The sequence below is a fragment of the Periplaneta americana genome, chromosome 4 (genome assembly GCF_040183065.1).
Source record: "Periplaneta americana isolate PAMFEO1 chromosome 4, P.americana_PAMFEO1_priV1, whole genome shotgun sequence".
In the NCBI taxonomy this organism is placed as follows: domain Eukaryota; kingdom Metazoa; phylum Arthropoda; class Insecta; order Blattodea; family Blattidae; genus Periplaneta; species Periplaneta americana.
The window spans coordinates 121221203-121236843 of record NC_091120.1 but is presented as its reverse complement, the minus strand read 5'-3'; the positions used below and the strand labels follow the sequence as shown (position 1 = coordinate 121236843).

Sequence of the window (15641 nt, the reverse complement as noted above, 5' to 3'; positions counted from 1 at the left end):
GCACAGATAAGAGGAGGGTGACCGTGTAGCTCAGTTGGTAGAGCAGCTGGCTACGGACTGGAAGGTCCGGGGTTCGATCCCGGGTGATGACAGGATTTTTTCTCGTTTCCAAACTTTCAGAACGGCCCCGAGGTTCACTCAGCTTCCTATAAAATTGAGTACCGGGTCCTTCCCGGGGGTAAAAGGCGGTCAGAGCGTGGTGCCGACCACACCACCTCATTCTAGTGCCGAGGTCATGGAAAGCATGGTGCTCTACTTCCATGCCCCCTAAGTACCTTCATGGTATTTTACGGGGATACCTTTACTTTTACCTTTTTTTTTTTGTTACAGATAAGAGGCTAGGAGTCTTGTTCTGTATTAGTTTAAACATGGCAAAATCATCTTATTGTTTTCCAGACTTTTCCACCGATATGCTTTTGAAATAATAATAATAATAATAATAATAATAATAATAATAATAATAATAATAATAATAATAATAATAAATAACCTGATGGGAATGTTCACTGATGGATCACTGCAATACAATGTGAAAATGTCCACCGCCGTAGAGTAACGGTTAGTATGCCTGACCGTGAAACGAGTGGGCCTGAGTTCAAATTCTGGTTGGAACAAGTAATCTCGTTGGGTTTTTTCAAAGGTTTTCTCCCTCAACCACTTGAAGCAGAATTGCTGGATAACTTTCGACGTTGGAACTTGAACTCATTTCGCCCTCATTAACTTCAACTTCATAAATCATATTCAGTAGTTTGAGGTCGATCAGGACATCGGGCAGATGTGTGCCGTAGTACACATATCATGTGCACTGACCTCGGGGAGGCATAGGGGCTTTTATAGCAAATTACGGCAGACCAAGTGTTTAGCTTCCTCGGATAGATGGCGCCTTTGTGAGTCGCAGTATCTACGATGTCCGCGATCTTCAAGTCAATATAGGATGCAGCAAGACGTAATATGTGAATTGCGAAGAGATGCCATCGATCTGAGAAGGCGGCAGAACATTATAGTGAGACGGAGGGCCTTTCCTGCGTATGCGGACTTCGTCACAACTGGATGCTGTAGCTGAATCGATAAGATGGCACCAAGAAGATAATCACGTATACTACTCACAGGAATGCATTCTTAGACTTCAATAATCATTCCATAAAATAAGGAGGTTGCACAATAAGCCTCAGGCTGAGGTCCTAGCCTTCGGACCCTCCCGCTAAAATGAAATGTGGAAATATATCAATCTGCGGCTGTTGAATTTTCGTTCTCAAAGAGATCAAGAAGCTTACGTCTCCTCCCATTCTTCTTAACGTATTTGTCTGAGCAATGTTTCTCCGCACTGATATAAATCTTAAAGAGACACAGAAACCACATGAATCCTGAATCAGATCTGATCTTCGCACTCACGAGTATGACATTCGTCCTCGAATTGAGGCGCTAGTCTGACAGGAACAAGCTCAATCATCCCATTAACTATTAGGAACCATAATTTATATAGGCCTAATATTTAATCACACAATTATTCTTGTGTTGTAACACGTGTATCTTTGTTATCTTATTATTTTTAATAATAAATTGTTTTCATGTAATTTAATACATACATTACTTTGGATTTAAATTGTTTACTTTATTTTAGATATTTCTATGCATAACTTGAATTGTGCACCAACAATTTTGGGGGCATAAAGTTTATGAGAAATAAAACAGTTTTTGAGGGAACGTGGAAATAAAAAAGATTAATACTGTTCTCATACTGGAATGCGAATACGCAAATTCTCCCATGAATACGGTATCTACATGGTCGGCCTTCGTCTTCTAGTATCAGGAACACAGATTAAGATTTCATTCTCAGCATTTCACAGTGAAGGGAATCGAATGGGTTCATAGAACTGAAATTTATCTCACTATAATCTTTAAAAATGGGGAACGAAAGAACTATCAATTGTTCAGTTTCTGTATTTTAAACTATGATAAAGGTATTCTTCGTGAAGACTATTAAAGCTTTCATAATAGAAGAACTAGAAATAAATTATTCCACTCATTTAATTTTTTAACAAACTATGAAGCAGTGTTATGAATATCCTTCCACTTGATTGGTTAACATAATATTTTTTTTTCCATATATGACAGTATTAATATTAATTTATTCTTATCTATCTTTCATGATATGATATTAATTGGTAAAAACATACTGAACTTCATCATACTCACATGATCGTATTCTAAAAATCCCATAAAACATGATACAATTGCAAAGAATATTATGGAACAAACTTTGTCATAGCCCATGTGTCTGATAATTTTCATGATTGACTTCTCAGAAAATTGAAACATTATTTGTAATATAGTTCACATTTAAATATATTGACAGCGACATGACTAATTATTAGTGAACACGAAGTCAAGAGTTGTCATGAAAATAGTGCTCTAAAATTACACTAGTGATTTCAAATAAAATCCTTATGAACACTCTCTTAAAATACAATTAAAATTTTAAAAACATTCTTAATATTGTGCCATATCCATCAAGTAAAGGAATTACACAATCATATCAGGTAAACCAGCCCCGTAGGCTAGGTTACTTTGTGTTGTAGTTGCCACTCGAATTTCATCTGTGTGAGGAGTACGTTGTCGAACATCACATCCACCCGGCCAAGCACGAGCAGGACTTCTACTTTCCAAGCACTGTCGAGGTAGAGCATCCACTGATAAGCTCACTGTTGCTGGATCATTTACACCATTTGCTTTAAGACGTCGTTGAGCAGCTATTGTTGACCTGAGTGTTTTTCGTTTCTGAAAAATTAAAAAAGGATAATAAATATTTAACTTCAATTTGTTTGTAAATATTTAAGTAAGTGTTCTTATATCTAATATTTTCTCTGCATAAGTGTGTTCATTTGAGCCATATTTCTGTAGTTAACAATTATTTCTCTGAAGTATTACCTTTCAAAACTATTAAATAACTCATAACTTACAATCTACCCTGTTTTATTTTTATAAATGTTTCGTTCTTGGATAAAATCTTTTAACACTTGTATAATCACTGATTAACTTATTAACGTTATTGAAAGAGTTATAATTGCTTACTTTTTTAATATTACGGTAAATTACCTGGCTGACTAGTTTCGACGTGGTTTACGTCATTCACCGAAGCCTGGATTTCGAAATTATATATATATATATATATAATATCACACAAGATACACAGTTCCATCTAAAATAACATACAATGTCTCATAAATGTGAGGTTATAATAAGAAATTGCTATTTAAATAAATTGTGTATCTGATTATCCTGATTCCTAAAGGAAAGAAGAAAGAAAGACAGAAAGCTAACCACTAATTTCTCATAGTCTAATGCAGCGTTTTATTTTTAATTTTCAACATGCGTTACACTAAAGGTGTAATTTGAAATCCCGCGGCACAATTATGTGTATAATCTAAAGCAGTGGTTTCCAACCAGGGGGAAATTTTGAGAGTTGTAGGAGGAAATGCTGGCTTGGGCCGCTTTCGCTGAATGTTGACTCTTGTAGAGTCACATTTTTATTAGTTGTACTCTTTTCACTTTTATTCTTCCAGTTTACTATGATAACCTATACTATATTCATTTTTTCGCGGCATACCGGTTGAAAATGGCTATTCTAATGCGAGACTCCTGACCGTCATAGACTCATCGTTGTTACACGTTTAAAACCTTTTGTTACTTGTTAACATCAGATAAATAATATTTAACATATGAAATATAGAAGCTGAGCAACAGTGTATAAAATACCTTTTGTTCTTACTGTGCTTCTTCACCTGCAATTTCTATTGAATGTATTAGTAATTGAGGGGTTGGGTGAAAGAAAGGCACTTCTCTCAAATGCAAGTTTTGAGAAAATTGATGTTCAAAATTCAAACCGTAATAATGTGATCTATGCAAGCCTTTAACTTCGGGTACTCATGACCTCTATGATCACAGTATTGGACTACAACTTGGTGATCATATGCATAACAGATCACAGACCACAATGAAGCGTTTTACTCAAAAAGGCACATATTCTAAAATGACTTTCTTGCTCTCAGCCCCTCAATTATTTCATAAACAGATTGATATATTTCATCAATATATTAAAATATTGTATACAGTTAAATGCAATGTTTTTAAACGCCTAAGAAAAAATATAGACGATATACTGTTTAATTGTTGTATTTATATGTTAGAGAACGGAGAATGAACAATGCTCATTTCACGTTCAACAAATTTTGAAAAATTTAAACTGAGCTCTACTAGGCCTACCTACATTTAACGAAATGTTCAGAGAAGACGGACAATAAGATACACTTATTTCAAAATAAAGTGAAAAGATTAAGAAATATTTCTACACTTCCATTTCAATTGAATATTCCAGAGATTGTAAACAATAATGATACATATTTCACGTTATATACCTTAAAAAACAAAATTGTAGCCAGGGTAGTAAGGCGTGAGATAAACCTTTGAGTTGAGGTGACCTCGAATAACCTCGTGATCGCGTGGGTAGAGTTCAAGATACTGTCTTTGTTGAGCGCGGGGGAATTTCGTGTTTCTGCGAACTGTTAGAAAAGCTATTAGCAGATTTTGTAGCGTCAAGACAACGTACATTTTTCAAGTACGCGTCTATGTGACGTCTATGTGTCAGCCAATTGAAGTTTAGACACAGATCATGTGATCGAGTTATAGCGGGGTTGATTTTCATATAGTGAGGGCTGCAAGACGTGAGTAGATTCACTCTGGTAACTTACTCGGCGGGAGTAGCATCATTCTGGTACGAGATTCGGAGATGTGAAGACATTGTGATAACTCACTCGGTGGGGTGAAGACATACATTCGGTTGCGACAGTCTGGCGAGATAATCGATATAGTGAATAAGATGATAGAATACAAGTCAACTAGAATATCGTGTAATTTGTGTAGTTAGAAGAATTTACAGGCTCCGTAATCATGTCAAGTGCGGACTCAGAACATTATCAGGAAGAATTATCAACGTTATTTAAGTTGCGGGAATATACTTGTATAATCATAGTAGCCGCCACCGAGATACCTCCTTTTATTACTCGTGTATCACACAATCATTCTTCAATTATTAGCAACTTTAATACCTCGCCGAGTACGATCATAATTATTATGCGTCGAGTAACATCCACTATACAATTCGTCAATTGCTATAACAGTGAACTTAACACACTCTTGGATAAGCGTTCAGTTATATATCATACAATCGAAAATAAACATCCCTATTAGAGTTAGTGAACACAAACTTATACGCGTGTCGATTACACCATTTCGTACATTAAGCTACGTTCTTCCAAACTCCTAGTCCCGATCGCCCTCAGCTACCTGAGAACTCTGATTTACCACAGTTGATTCGATGGGCTGGGGCCCAACAACAACACAACAAAATTTTGCCACCTCGAGTCACCTGTTCCGACATAAGTGGAGCTATCAGCAGGAGCTGAAAGAAGAGGCAGAAAACGTCGCGTGGAGAGGTGTCGATCATAGTCACCTAACGCAACGCAGACGACGGCCTCAAATTTGGCGCCCAACGTGGGGCACGATTAAGCAACGAGAGACAACAACCAACGTGGTGCACGATTAAGCAACGAGAGGCAACAACCAACGTGCGACCCGAGTACGCAACGAGAGGCAACAATAACAACGTTGGGATCGAGTAAGCAACAAGCGGCAACAACCAGCGTGGAACTCGCGTAGCAACGAACGGGAGCAGACGACGGCAGCTGTGGACCACTTGCAGCTCCAGGTCAACAGGAGATCCGTTGCAGACCCGAGCAGCTAAGGAACAAGCAGGACGGAGGGGGAGACAACGAGCAAAGCGTCGCAGCACAGAAACGTCTGAGCGTAAGCATGATGGGCTTAATCGCGATTGATATATCATTATATGTATATTTGTGTAAATAATTTTGGAAGTGTTATATAGTTTAATTTTAAGGGAATTGTCTATAGTTGTATCGTGTAATTAATGTAATTAAGGAGCCAGGCTAGGATCGGAAAAATGGATAGCACATCGGAGGCGAGTATTAGTCAGGAGAAAGGAAATTCACAAGGCTCGGATAGTGGAATGACGAATAGTGAGTTAGAGCAGATATTGGGAATGATGAATCAAATGAAAAATGAATTGATTGGTGAGTTGGAAAATAAGACAGCAGAAAATTCCAGAGGAAATAAAGAACAGATCAGCCAATTAGAAAGCAAACTAGGTAGCCAGTTGGTAGAAAATAGTAACAAATTGGAATCCAGACTAGCCGAGAACAGTAGCAAGCTAGAGAGCCAGCTATTAAAAAGTTCTAGAGCAAATAAAGAACAGATTGGTCAGTTGAAACATGAAATGCTAGAAAATTCCAGGGAAAACAGGAACAAAATCGACCAGTTGGAAAGTAGGTTAGTGAATAGCGTCCGAGAGATAGAAGATAGAGTTAAAAACAATGTAAATAGGGAGAACGGAGAATTCAGAGAGGCGATCATAGAAGAAGTAGACAATAAAGTCAGAGAAATTAATCACACGATAGATGAAAAGCTTAACATTGTGGGCCAGGAAGTAGGTAGTCTGAAGGCGTTGATTAGTGATAGGGACAAGGAAGAGAGAAACAATATCATGGAATTGAGTAAGAAAATTAGTAGGTTACAAGCTAGGATGGAAGATAACGTCCTTGATGAGGGAATAGAAACGCCACGGAACAAACGCTTCCTAGTACCACGGATAGGAGCCGGTGTGTCGCTTCGGGAAGTAGTGAGATGTCAGGTGTCAACAATGGAGATAGGATAGGAGATAATCAGGCGTCTCGGAGCCACGAAAACGCTTCTCCATCGCATTCAAGCGATAGGCCACCTTTAAGTCGTCTAAACTACCCTGCTCACATAATCAACGATTTAATGTACCCAATTTTTGATGAAGAGAAATATACAAACCCGCACAACTATGTATATTGGCGAATTAGAAAAGTATTTCCAACTGAAAGGGGTACCCGACGACTTAAAGATGACCATAGTAAAGAAAAGTTTGAGGAGGAGACCCCTAAACCTGGTATTGGTCGCCCTATGTGACAACGTCGGGTATGACGAGTTTAAAGAAAAGTTCTCAAACAAGTATTGGGGCCCAAGGCGGTAGCAACAGCTGAGGGCAGAAATCACACAAGGCCGATATGATGTGAGGAAGGGAGTGTCTAAGATTGATTACTTTTTGGATCTCGTTAGGAAAGGGAAGAGTTTGAATCCGCCCATCCCGGATTCAGAGCTCATACACTTGGTGATCTCACACTACCCTGAAAACATTAGACATAATATGATAGTCGCTAATCCTAGAGACTTCGGGGAAACGCTAGATTTGTTAGCAGCGTTCGACATGTCGGATGCTAGCCATGAGTCCTGTAAAGTAGGGAACGATAGCAGGTTAGAGAAGGATAATGTGAGAACCATGAGGGCGGAGGGCAGGTGAAGCCTCCCCACCCCATAGAGGGTATAATAATAATAATAATAATAATAATAATAATAATAATAATTGTAATGACAACTGGAACAGGGATAGGCCTGGTAATGCGGGTGGTAATAGTCCACCGCAATATAACCATAATGTGCAGAATAATGTAAACTGATTTTCTACCAATGCTAGAGAACGGTACAACAATAACAATAGGAACGGGAATGTACAATTTAATGTAAATAGAAACAGTATGAACCGAGGGAGAGGTCTCATTAGGCGTGTGAACCACTTAAGATGGTATCGTAGAATGGCAGGAATGATGATCATGAATTCCGAGGCCAGCATCACTGGTTACGGAACCGTGGTTACAGGCAAGGATATTGAAGGCCTAATTTTTCCGCAGGGGGAGCAGGGCGTAATTGGAGGCGCCCTGGTAGGTTTGCTGAGAGGAGGAGTATGTCCCCAGGTGGGAACTATCAATGTAGGAGTGGTCCTATGATGTATGAGGGAGGCCGCAGACGGTCTCAATCTGAGAATGGTGATCAGATACGTCATGATAAGCATCCAGGTGACAGTGTGTCGGGGCATCCGAGAGTGAGCGAGAACGTCTGTCTCGGACAGGCTGGGAGTTCCCAACAGGGAAACTAATACCCGGGAATCTTACGGACTCGGAGGTTACTGTAGCAACAGATCGGATGATACTGTCAAAGGGATCCACTAATATGGTTAATGTGGAGAAACAGCGTGAAATCACGTATTCCAATAATCAGAATCGGAGCATATATGAGTTGCCGCGCGTAGACGCGACGATATATAATGTTAATTGTAGTGTACTATTGGATTCTGGTTCCACGAATAATGTATGTAGCATGGAATTTTTCTCCCGGATTAAAGAATCAGGAATTAAATTACAGGTTTTACCATTGTGTTTATTGTATTGCGCGGGTGCGTTAGGCAAGAAACGAGAGAAGGTTCGTTTTCAGGTCATGTTCAAATTAGATTTTGGAGGGATAAAATTAAGTGCGATTTTTCTAGTAATACAGCTTCTCACTACAGATGTTATAATAGGTGTAGAAAGCTTCTACGAGTGGGAGGCACTGATAGATTTTAGTACACGTAGTTTGACTGTTAGTAAAGACATGGAATCATTGTATCAGATACCGTTTGGTCAGGATGTTGATAATGGGATGATAGACGAGAGACTGAACGAGGAAAGAGAATTGCAGGAGGAATTGTTCTTTGTGGAAAAATTGAGGATATATGATAACGTCATTGTGGAAATTAATCCGTGTGAGGGACGCGGAAATTATGAGGACGTCTGCGATATTCTATGCAATGACCAAAGCTCGGAACTTGGGGACTTGTGTCTTTGCACGTGGCTAAGCGACGGACTTCAATGTCAACAAAATCCCTCTTCCAGTACGGAGGTACTGTCAGGTCTGCTATAAAAGTGGTTTCTGGCTGAAGCAACTTATTGATAGTATTGTGGTAGGTTGAAACACGTAATTTTATAGCATATATATAATAAAAAATAAACATCAGAAATATATCAAATTTACTTTTCTGCTCTGTACATTATATTACAGTGTATGACTACTTACATTCGAAGATTTTCGAACCCATAACTTCTTCGTCAGTGAGTTAAACATGATTTGAAACGAGAAAAACTTATTTCCACGTCACATGAAATGACGGGAGCAAACTTAAAATAAATGTTTTAACTGTCACTGTTTTGTTCGATTTTCAGCAGTTGCTAACTGATCTCTTATCTGAGAAAGATAAGTATATCCTAAATTTTTCTCGAAAATAGTTTTCAATTTGTGTGTCACTACTAAGGCAGATCCCTCTACGACTTGATCCTTGGCTATGGACAAATTTTCCACCAATTTAAAGGACTGCAATGTCTTTCAATGAATGCCGTTTCCAGCCTTTAGTTTGTGTGTGGCACAACTTACAAAATATAAACTCTCCATTCGTAGAAAATAATGTATCTCCTCCGAATTTCTCCACGAAATTCTGTACCTAAAATTTAAAAAATGTATTTTCAAACTTCTGTAATACCCATTCGAATAACACGTATTTTCTAATTCCTCTAACAGACCGTTTATTTGTAATTCTCTTATTGTCATTGGCTTCAACATGACACAGTTTCCTCATGCGTAGATGTGACCACTTTCTTAGTACATACGACTGTCCTTGAGCGCTTACAGCGTGAGCTTTGTATACGTTGTACCTGCAACCTTACTCATGCACACGACACACAAGTCCCCAAGTTCCGAGCTTTGGTAATGACTGCGACATATGTATGGAGGAGATTGTTTACTCCAAATAATTAGATGTCGACGTAGGAGAGGTCACGGTCGAACGATTAAGGGGAAGCCAGACACGCGCCATAGCAGGTAGGAATTCTGTGTTTACGAGCTGTCAATCAGAGGATAGGTTTAACTCCGTGAGGGAGAAGGTGAACAATGCACACAGATTAGATGACCGACAGAAGAGTTCTTTGATGAATGTCGTAGTGAATAATATCGATGTGTTTTCAGATAAACCAGGGTTGTGTAATGTATACATGCAAAAGATTCATGTAGAAGGCGCAGAAGAATTTAGATACAAATGTAGGCCGATTCCGTTATCATTGAGAGAGCAGGCAGATCAGGTTATCAGCGATATGTTGATAGACGGAGTTATCGAAATTTCAGATTCGCCTTTTGTCAACGCACTATGTTGGGTTAGAAAACCAAACGGGAACCTACGAGTAACTTCAGCCGCGCGCCGCATAAATTTGTTTTCTGTCAGAGACAACTTCAGAACAGAGGCTATAGATACTTTGTTGAGTAGAATGGGTGAATGCACTGTGTTCACTAGCTTGGATCTGACCAGTTCATTCTGGCAGATACCACTAGCCCCCGAGTGGCGCAAGTATACAGCATTTCTACATAACGGTAACGGAGATGTCCGTTCGGATTTACGAGTTCAGGCTCCTCTTTATTAAGGGCATTAGATATTATTTTTGGCGACACCACGAGAGATTTTCTTGCGTAATACGTCGATGATTTTTTGATATATGGCAACGACATCGATCAGCATATTAGACATATTGACTACGTCTTGAGTAGACTGAGAGACTGCGGCATGACCGTAAAACTGGACAAGACGGATTTCTTCAAAGAGGAAACTGACTTTTTGGGCTATGTGATCTCCGCTGACGGAATACGTCCCAATAGGGATAGGATTGATAGCATTTTGAAGATACAGTGTCCCCGAAATAAGAAACAAGTCTACCGGTACCTAGGAATCCTCCAATACCAGAATATTTTCTTAGTCAACTTTGCAAAGCACGTGGCACCATTGCTTGAACTCGTAAAGAACGAGACGCAGTTTAAATGGAGTATAGAAGAGCAAGAAGCATTCGAACGCTCGAAGACTCTTTTTGCAGAATCTGTTATGTTCGAAAGGCCTAATGGTAGCCTACCATTCCAGATTTACACAGACGCGTCCGGGCTCGGATACGGCGCTGTCTTGTGCCAAGTAGACGAAAACAATGAACGACATGTGATTGCCACAGCCTCCAGAGGGTTGTCGAGAACTGAAAGCAACGCCTCCATAACCGAAATGGAGATATCGGCTGTATATTTTGCGTTGCAGAAATTTACACAGTACGTCTTCAATAAGCCAATCACGATTTTCACGGACTACGTAAGCTTAGCGTTTCTGAATCGCTGCAAGCTAATTCGAGGATATCACGATATGTGCATGAGATCTTGGCGTATGATGTAACTATCAGCACATCCCAGGATCTGAGAATATATTCGGCAATTGTTTTTCTCGCCTGAATTTCAAGTCGGGACTTCCCGAAACCATTACCGCTCCAAATTATGAAATAGCGGTAATGAAGATGCACGTTACCGGTAATAATAACTCATTAGTTGCTAAATTAAAACGGATTTCAGAATTACAGGACTTAGATCCCACCGTGAAATGCATGAAAGACAGAGCTGCAGAAATTTCCTCGGTCACGGACGAGAAAGTGGGGGTGCATTGTGGTGTATTGTATAAGCTACATGGCAGGCAAGAACAAAAATGGAAGGTATACATCCCCAAGAGCATGGAGGATGAGTTGATAATGAGCTTTCACTTGTCTATGTGTCACTTAGGTTGTGAAAGAGTGTCACTAATGATAGCCGACAAGTTTTATGTCAAACAGTTAGTTAGGAAGGTAAGAAGAGTGATATGCTGTGAGCTATGTCAGAAGGCGAAACCACTTATGGCGAAGTGCATCAACATCGGTTAAAAATGCAGTAATCATAGATTACGGAACGACGGTTAAACAGTAACAGTGGTTAAAATGTAATTTCTGTGCACCATTCATAATCACCGATTACTAAAACATGGCTAGCTGACACCTCATTTAACCAGAGTAAAGTCTATTATGGTACATTGTTTCTACAAAATGACTAAAGGAAAGCATTCATACCACTGCAAAGATAATAGTCAACGTCTAAAAACGACTGCGCTCACTACGTTCTACATCGAAATGAACGTGTCCTACATTTACGCGTTGCATTTGTTTGCCTTTAGGCGCTGTTATATTTGCGAGTTGAATTTATTTGTTTTTCAGTACTGTTAGGTTAAAATTGTACAAAACGGAAAATTGAATGCAAAAATGAATATATCCCAATGTGAAGCTGAAGTATCGATAGACTTAATTACTAGATTTAAATATATTATATAAAAAAGATGGAATATCCATAAAGGAAAAGGATGCAGAAGATTAGTTAGGAATGTGTCTACAATCTTGGACCCCATTTACACCAGGGAATTGTGCATTATCCTAAGATCCATCCATAACCGTTCTTTGTTCAGCCAGTGACATAGAGAAAGAGATATTCGAGCATTCCTTCTTAAAATACAGAAAATAACAATTACATAGAATCGTAATATAAACAGTCGATTCATAGGAGAAAAATGGCTGTTCTTGTGTTATTTCAAGTGATCCATTTGTAGATTTTGATAAACGAATTCCCTCCTGAAATTTTCTGTCACCCAATTCCTCGTAAGAATTCTCTCTTTTTCCACTAAAGAACCTTCACGCTCACGCTCTATACAAGTAATTCAAGTACTGTACAATAATAATCGTCTTCGATATAATCACCTGTAGCTCTGGCCGCCATTTTCCTTTACTTCCTCCACTAATCGCTGGTTATCTCCTTTAACCGCTCGAATTTGGCTGGTTAGAGATTACTGTGGATAACCTCCTATTTAAATCGTAACCGAGGTTGATCCACCGTAAAAATGCTTAATCAGGGGTTAGGTGACAATTTTAACCGATGGCTACACTAACCGACTTTGATGCACGTGAGCATTAATGTAAGATATGATGTTGTATCTCAAGCCATTTAAGAGAAGCTAAGAATGAATTGGTAGCGGTGGATGAGCATGGTCCTATGCCAACATCCTCCTTTGGTAATAAGTATATCTTGGTGACGTACGATATATTTACAAAATTTGTGAAAATTTACCCCATGAAATAGATTACGAGTAAAGCTTGTGCGAAGAAGTTAATTGAGGATTATATGCCGGCTTATGGGCCGATTAAGTCTGTTTTAAGTGATAATGTGTCTGTGCATAAGTCGAAATTGTTCAATAAGTGATAAGGGGGTTAAGCTATACAATTGTTCTTCATATTTTCCCAGTGGCAACAGTTAAGTGATGGGGGGGGGGTAAACCTATACAATTATTCTTCATATTTTCCCAGTGGCAACCCGTGTGAGAAGGCACTGGGAGATATTTCACTATACTTGAGGGTGTTATGTCATAGGAATCACAGAGATTGGTTTGAGCAGTGTAAAGTAATTGAAATGATCATGAATCACTCGATTAATCCGACGACAGGTGTGGCTCCTATCACATTGATGTTAGGTCAAGACCCCGATCCTATGATCGATAGACTGCCCAAAGCCATTAGTAGTGATGCACCTCCCACTCCCGAGCAATTGTGTAAAATGGTAATTGATCGTATCAAAGCTAAGACAGAGAAGCGCCTTAAGGGTGTAAAAATGCACAAGCACAAATGGGAACTATCCATAGGGGATGCTGTCCTAGTTAGAGATGTCAAGTTATCATCTATCCTGAGAGGAAGGTATTCTAGAATGGAATTGTTGTACAAGGGTCATATGGTAATACATAAAAAGTTTGGTGACCATACATACGAGGTAAAGGATCCTAAGAGTAACAAAAATTAATTGGTCGGTTCCATAAACAACTATTGAGATCATTCAAGGTAGCAGTTAACAGATGAGTAATTGTGTAGAGGGTCAGTTATTATTCCAATGTATTGTGTAGTGTGATATGCGTACATGTAAGTGTGATGATTAATTCTTGTTTTTGTATAATATAAATGTAAACTTAGATTAGGGAACCTACAGTGAATGGGAATGAGAGAACTCAATTGTGTTCGGATGGATCCTGAAAGTGATGATTGGGAACTTATTTATATTGTGCAACCAGTCAAACTGGCGTATGAAATGTGAGTGTGGATGAATAGTGTGTATATATTCAAACCTGTATATAGTTGTACATAGTGGAAATTTATATGTGTAAATATGTATATATTTGTCAACAAGCATAGCGAAAGTGCATCCAAGCATATCAAAATAGGGGGCACCGGAACAATTAGAGAGGTTAGTTTTCTGAGGCGTCTTCTAACAACAAATATTCCCTTGGGAATATTCCTTGTTAGTGAGAGGGCATTTGAGGCGGTTCCTTGTACCTAGCGTAGGTATTGTTTGTTTATGTGTTCGATTATTTTTATATGTGTAAGATTACGTATTCTTTTTATGATAGGGTGTTTTTAGTGTACTCATTTCCATACGTAGCTTAGATTGGTATTGTGAGACACAGAACGTCAGATACTTGAGTACAGAAGCCGCTCTACGCGTGTATAGGACAAAAGATAACGGAGATAGAGTGTGAAAGCTATTGTACAAGTTAAACTTGTGGAGCCAGGGTAGTCAGACGTGAGATAATCCTATGAGTAGAGGTGACCTCGAATAACCTCGTTATCGCGTGGGTAGAGTTCAAGATACTGTCTTTGTTGAGCACGAGGGAATTTCGTGTTTCTGCGAATTGTTAGAAAAGTTATTAGCAGATTTTGTAGCGACAAGACAACGTACATTTTTCAAGTACGGGTCTATGTGACGTCTATGTGTCAGCCAATTGAAGTTTAGAGACAGATCATGTGATCGAATTATAGCGGGGTTGATTTTCATATAGTGAGGGCTGCAAGACGCGAGTAGATTCACTCTGGTAACTTACTCGGCGGGAGTAGCATCATTCTGGTACGAGATTCGGAGATGTGAAGACATTGTGATAACTCACTCGGTGGGGTGAAGACATACATTCGGTTGCGACAGTCTGGCGAGATAATCGATATAGTGAATACGATGATAGAATACACGTCAACTGGAATATCGTGTAATTTGTGTAGTTAGAAGAATTTACAGACTCCGTAATCATGTCAAGTGCGGACTCAGAACATTATCAGGAAGAATTATCAACGTTATATAAGTTGCGGGAACATAGTTGTATAATCATAGCAGCCGCCACCGAGATACCTCCTTTTATTATTCGTGTATCACACAATCATTCTTCAATTATTAGCAACTTTAATACCTCGCCGAGTACGGTCATAATTATTATGCGTCGAGTAACACCCACCATACAACTCGTCAATTGCTATAACAGTGAACTTAACACACCCTTGGATACGCGTTCAGCTATATATATAGCATCCTACAATCGAAAATAAACATCTCTATTGGAGTTAGTGAACACAAACTTATACGCGTGTCGATTACATCATTTCGTACATTACGCTAAGTTCTCCCAAAGTCCTCGTCCCGATCGTCCCTTAGCTACCTGAGAACTCTGATTTACCACAGTTGATTCGATGGGCTGGGGCCCAACAACAACACAACAAAATTTGCCACCTCGAGTCACCTATTCCGACATAAGTGGAGCTGGCAGCAGGAGCTGAAAGAAGAGGCAGAAAACGTCGCGTGGAGAGGTGTCGATCATAGTCACCTATAGCAACGCAGAGGACGTGACGAGAGCGACGGCCTCACATTTTTATTTATATTTATTTATATTATTTTTTTTTCTACGTTCGACGCTGACTATACAAAATTTTCCTACACTTTAG

At 39.2% G+C, this 15641-nt stretch overlaps 1 protein-coding gene across 3 annotated transcripts in view; it reads right to left on the bottom strand.

Annotated features, from left to right (window-relative positions):
• Nucleotides 1–2010: 2010 nt before the first annotated feature.
• Nucleotides 2011–15641, bottom strand: part of Nmdar1 (NMDA receptor 1) — a 220822-nt gene continuing 207191 nt past the window's right edge. For 2 of the 3 annotated variants that reach the window (XM_069823913.1, XM_069823914.1), the window contains one exon: nucleotides 2011–2778. In XM_069823913.1, coding sequence (XP_069680014.1) covers nucleotides 2524–2778 — 255 coding nt within the window. In that variant the 3' untranslated portion in view covers nucleotides 2011–2523. The remainder of the gene's footprint in view (nucleotides 2779–15641) is intronic. The other variant, XM_069823915.1, reaches the window with a different exon arrangement.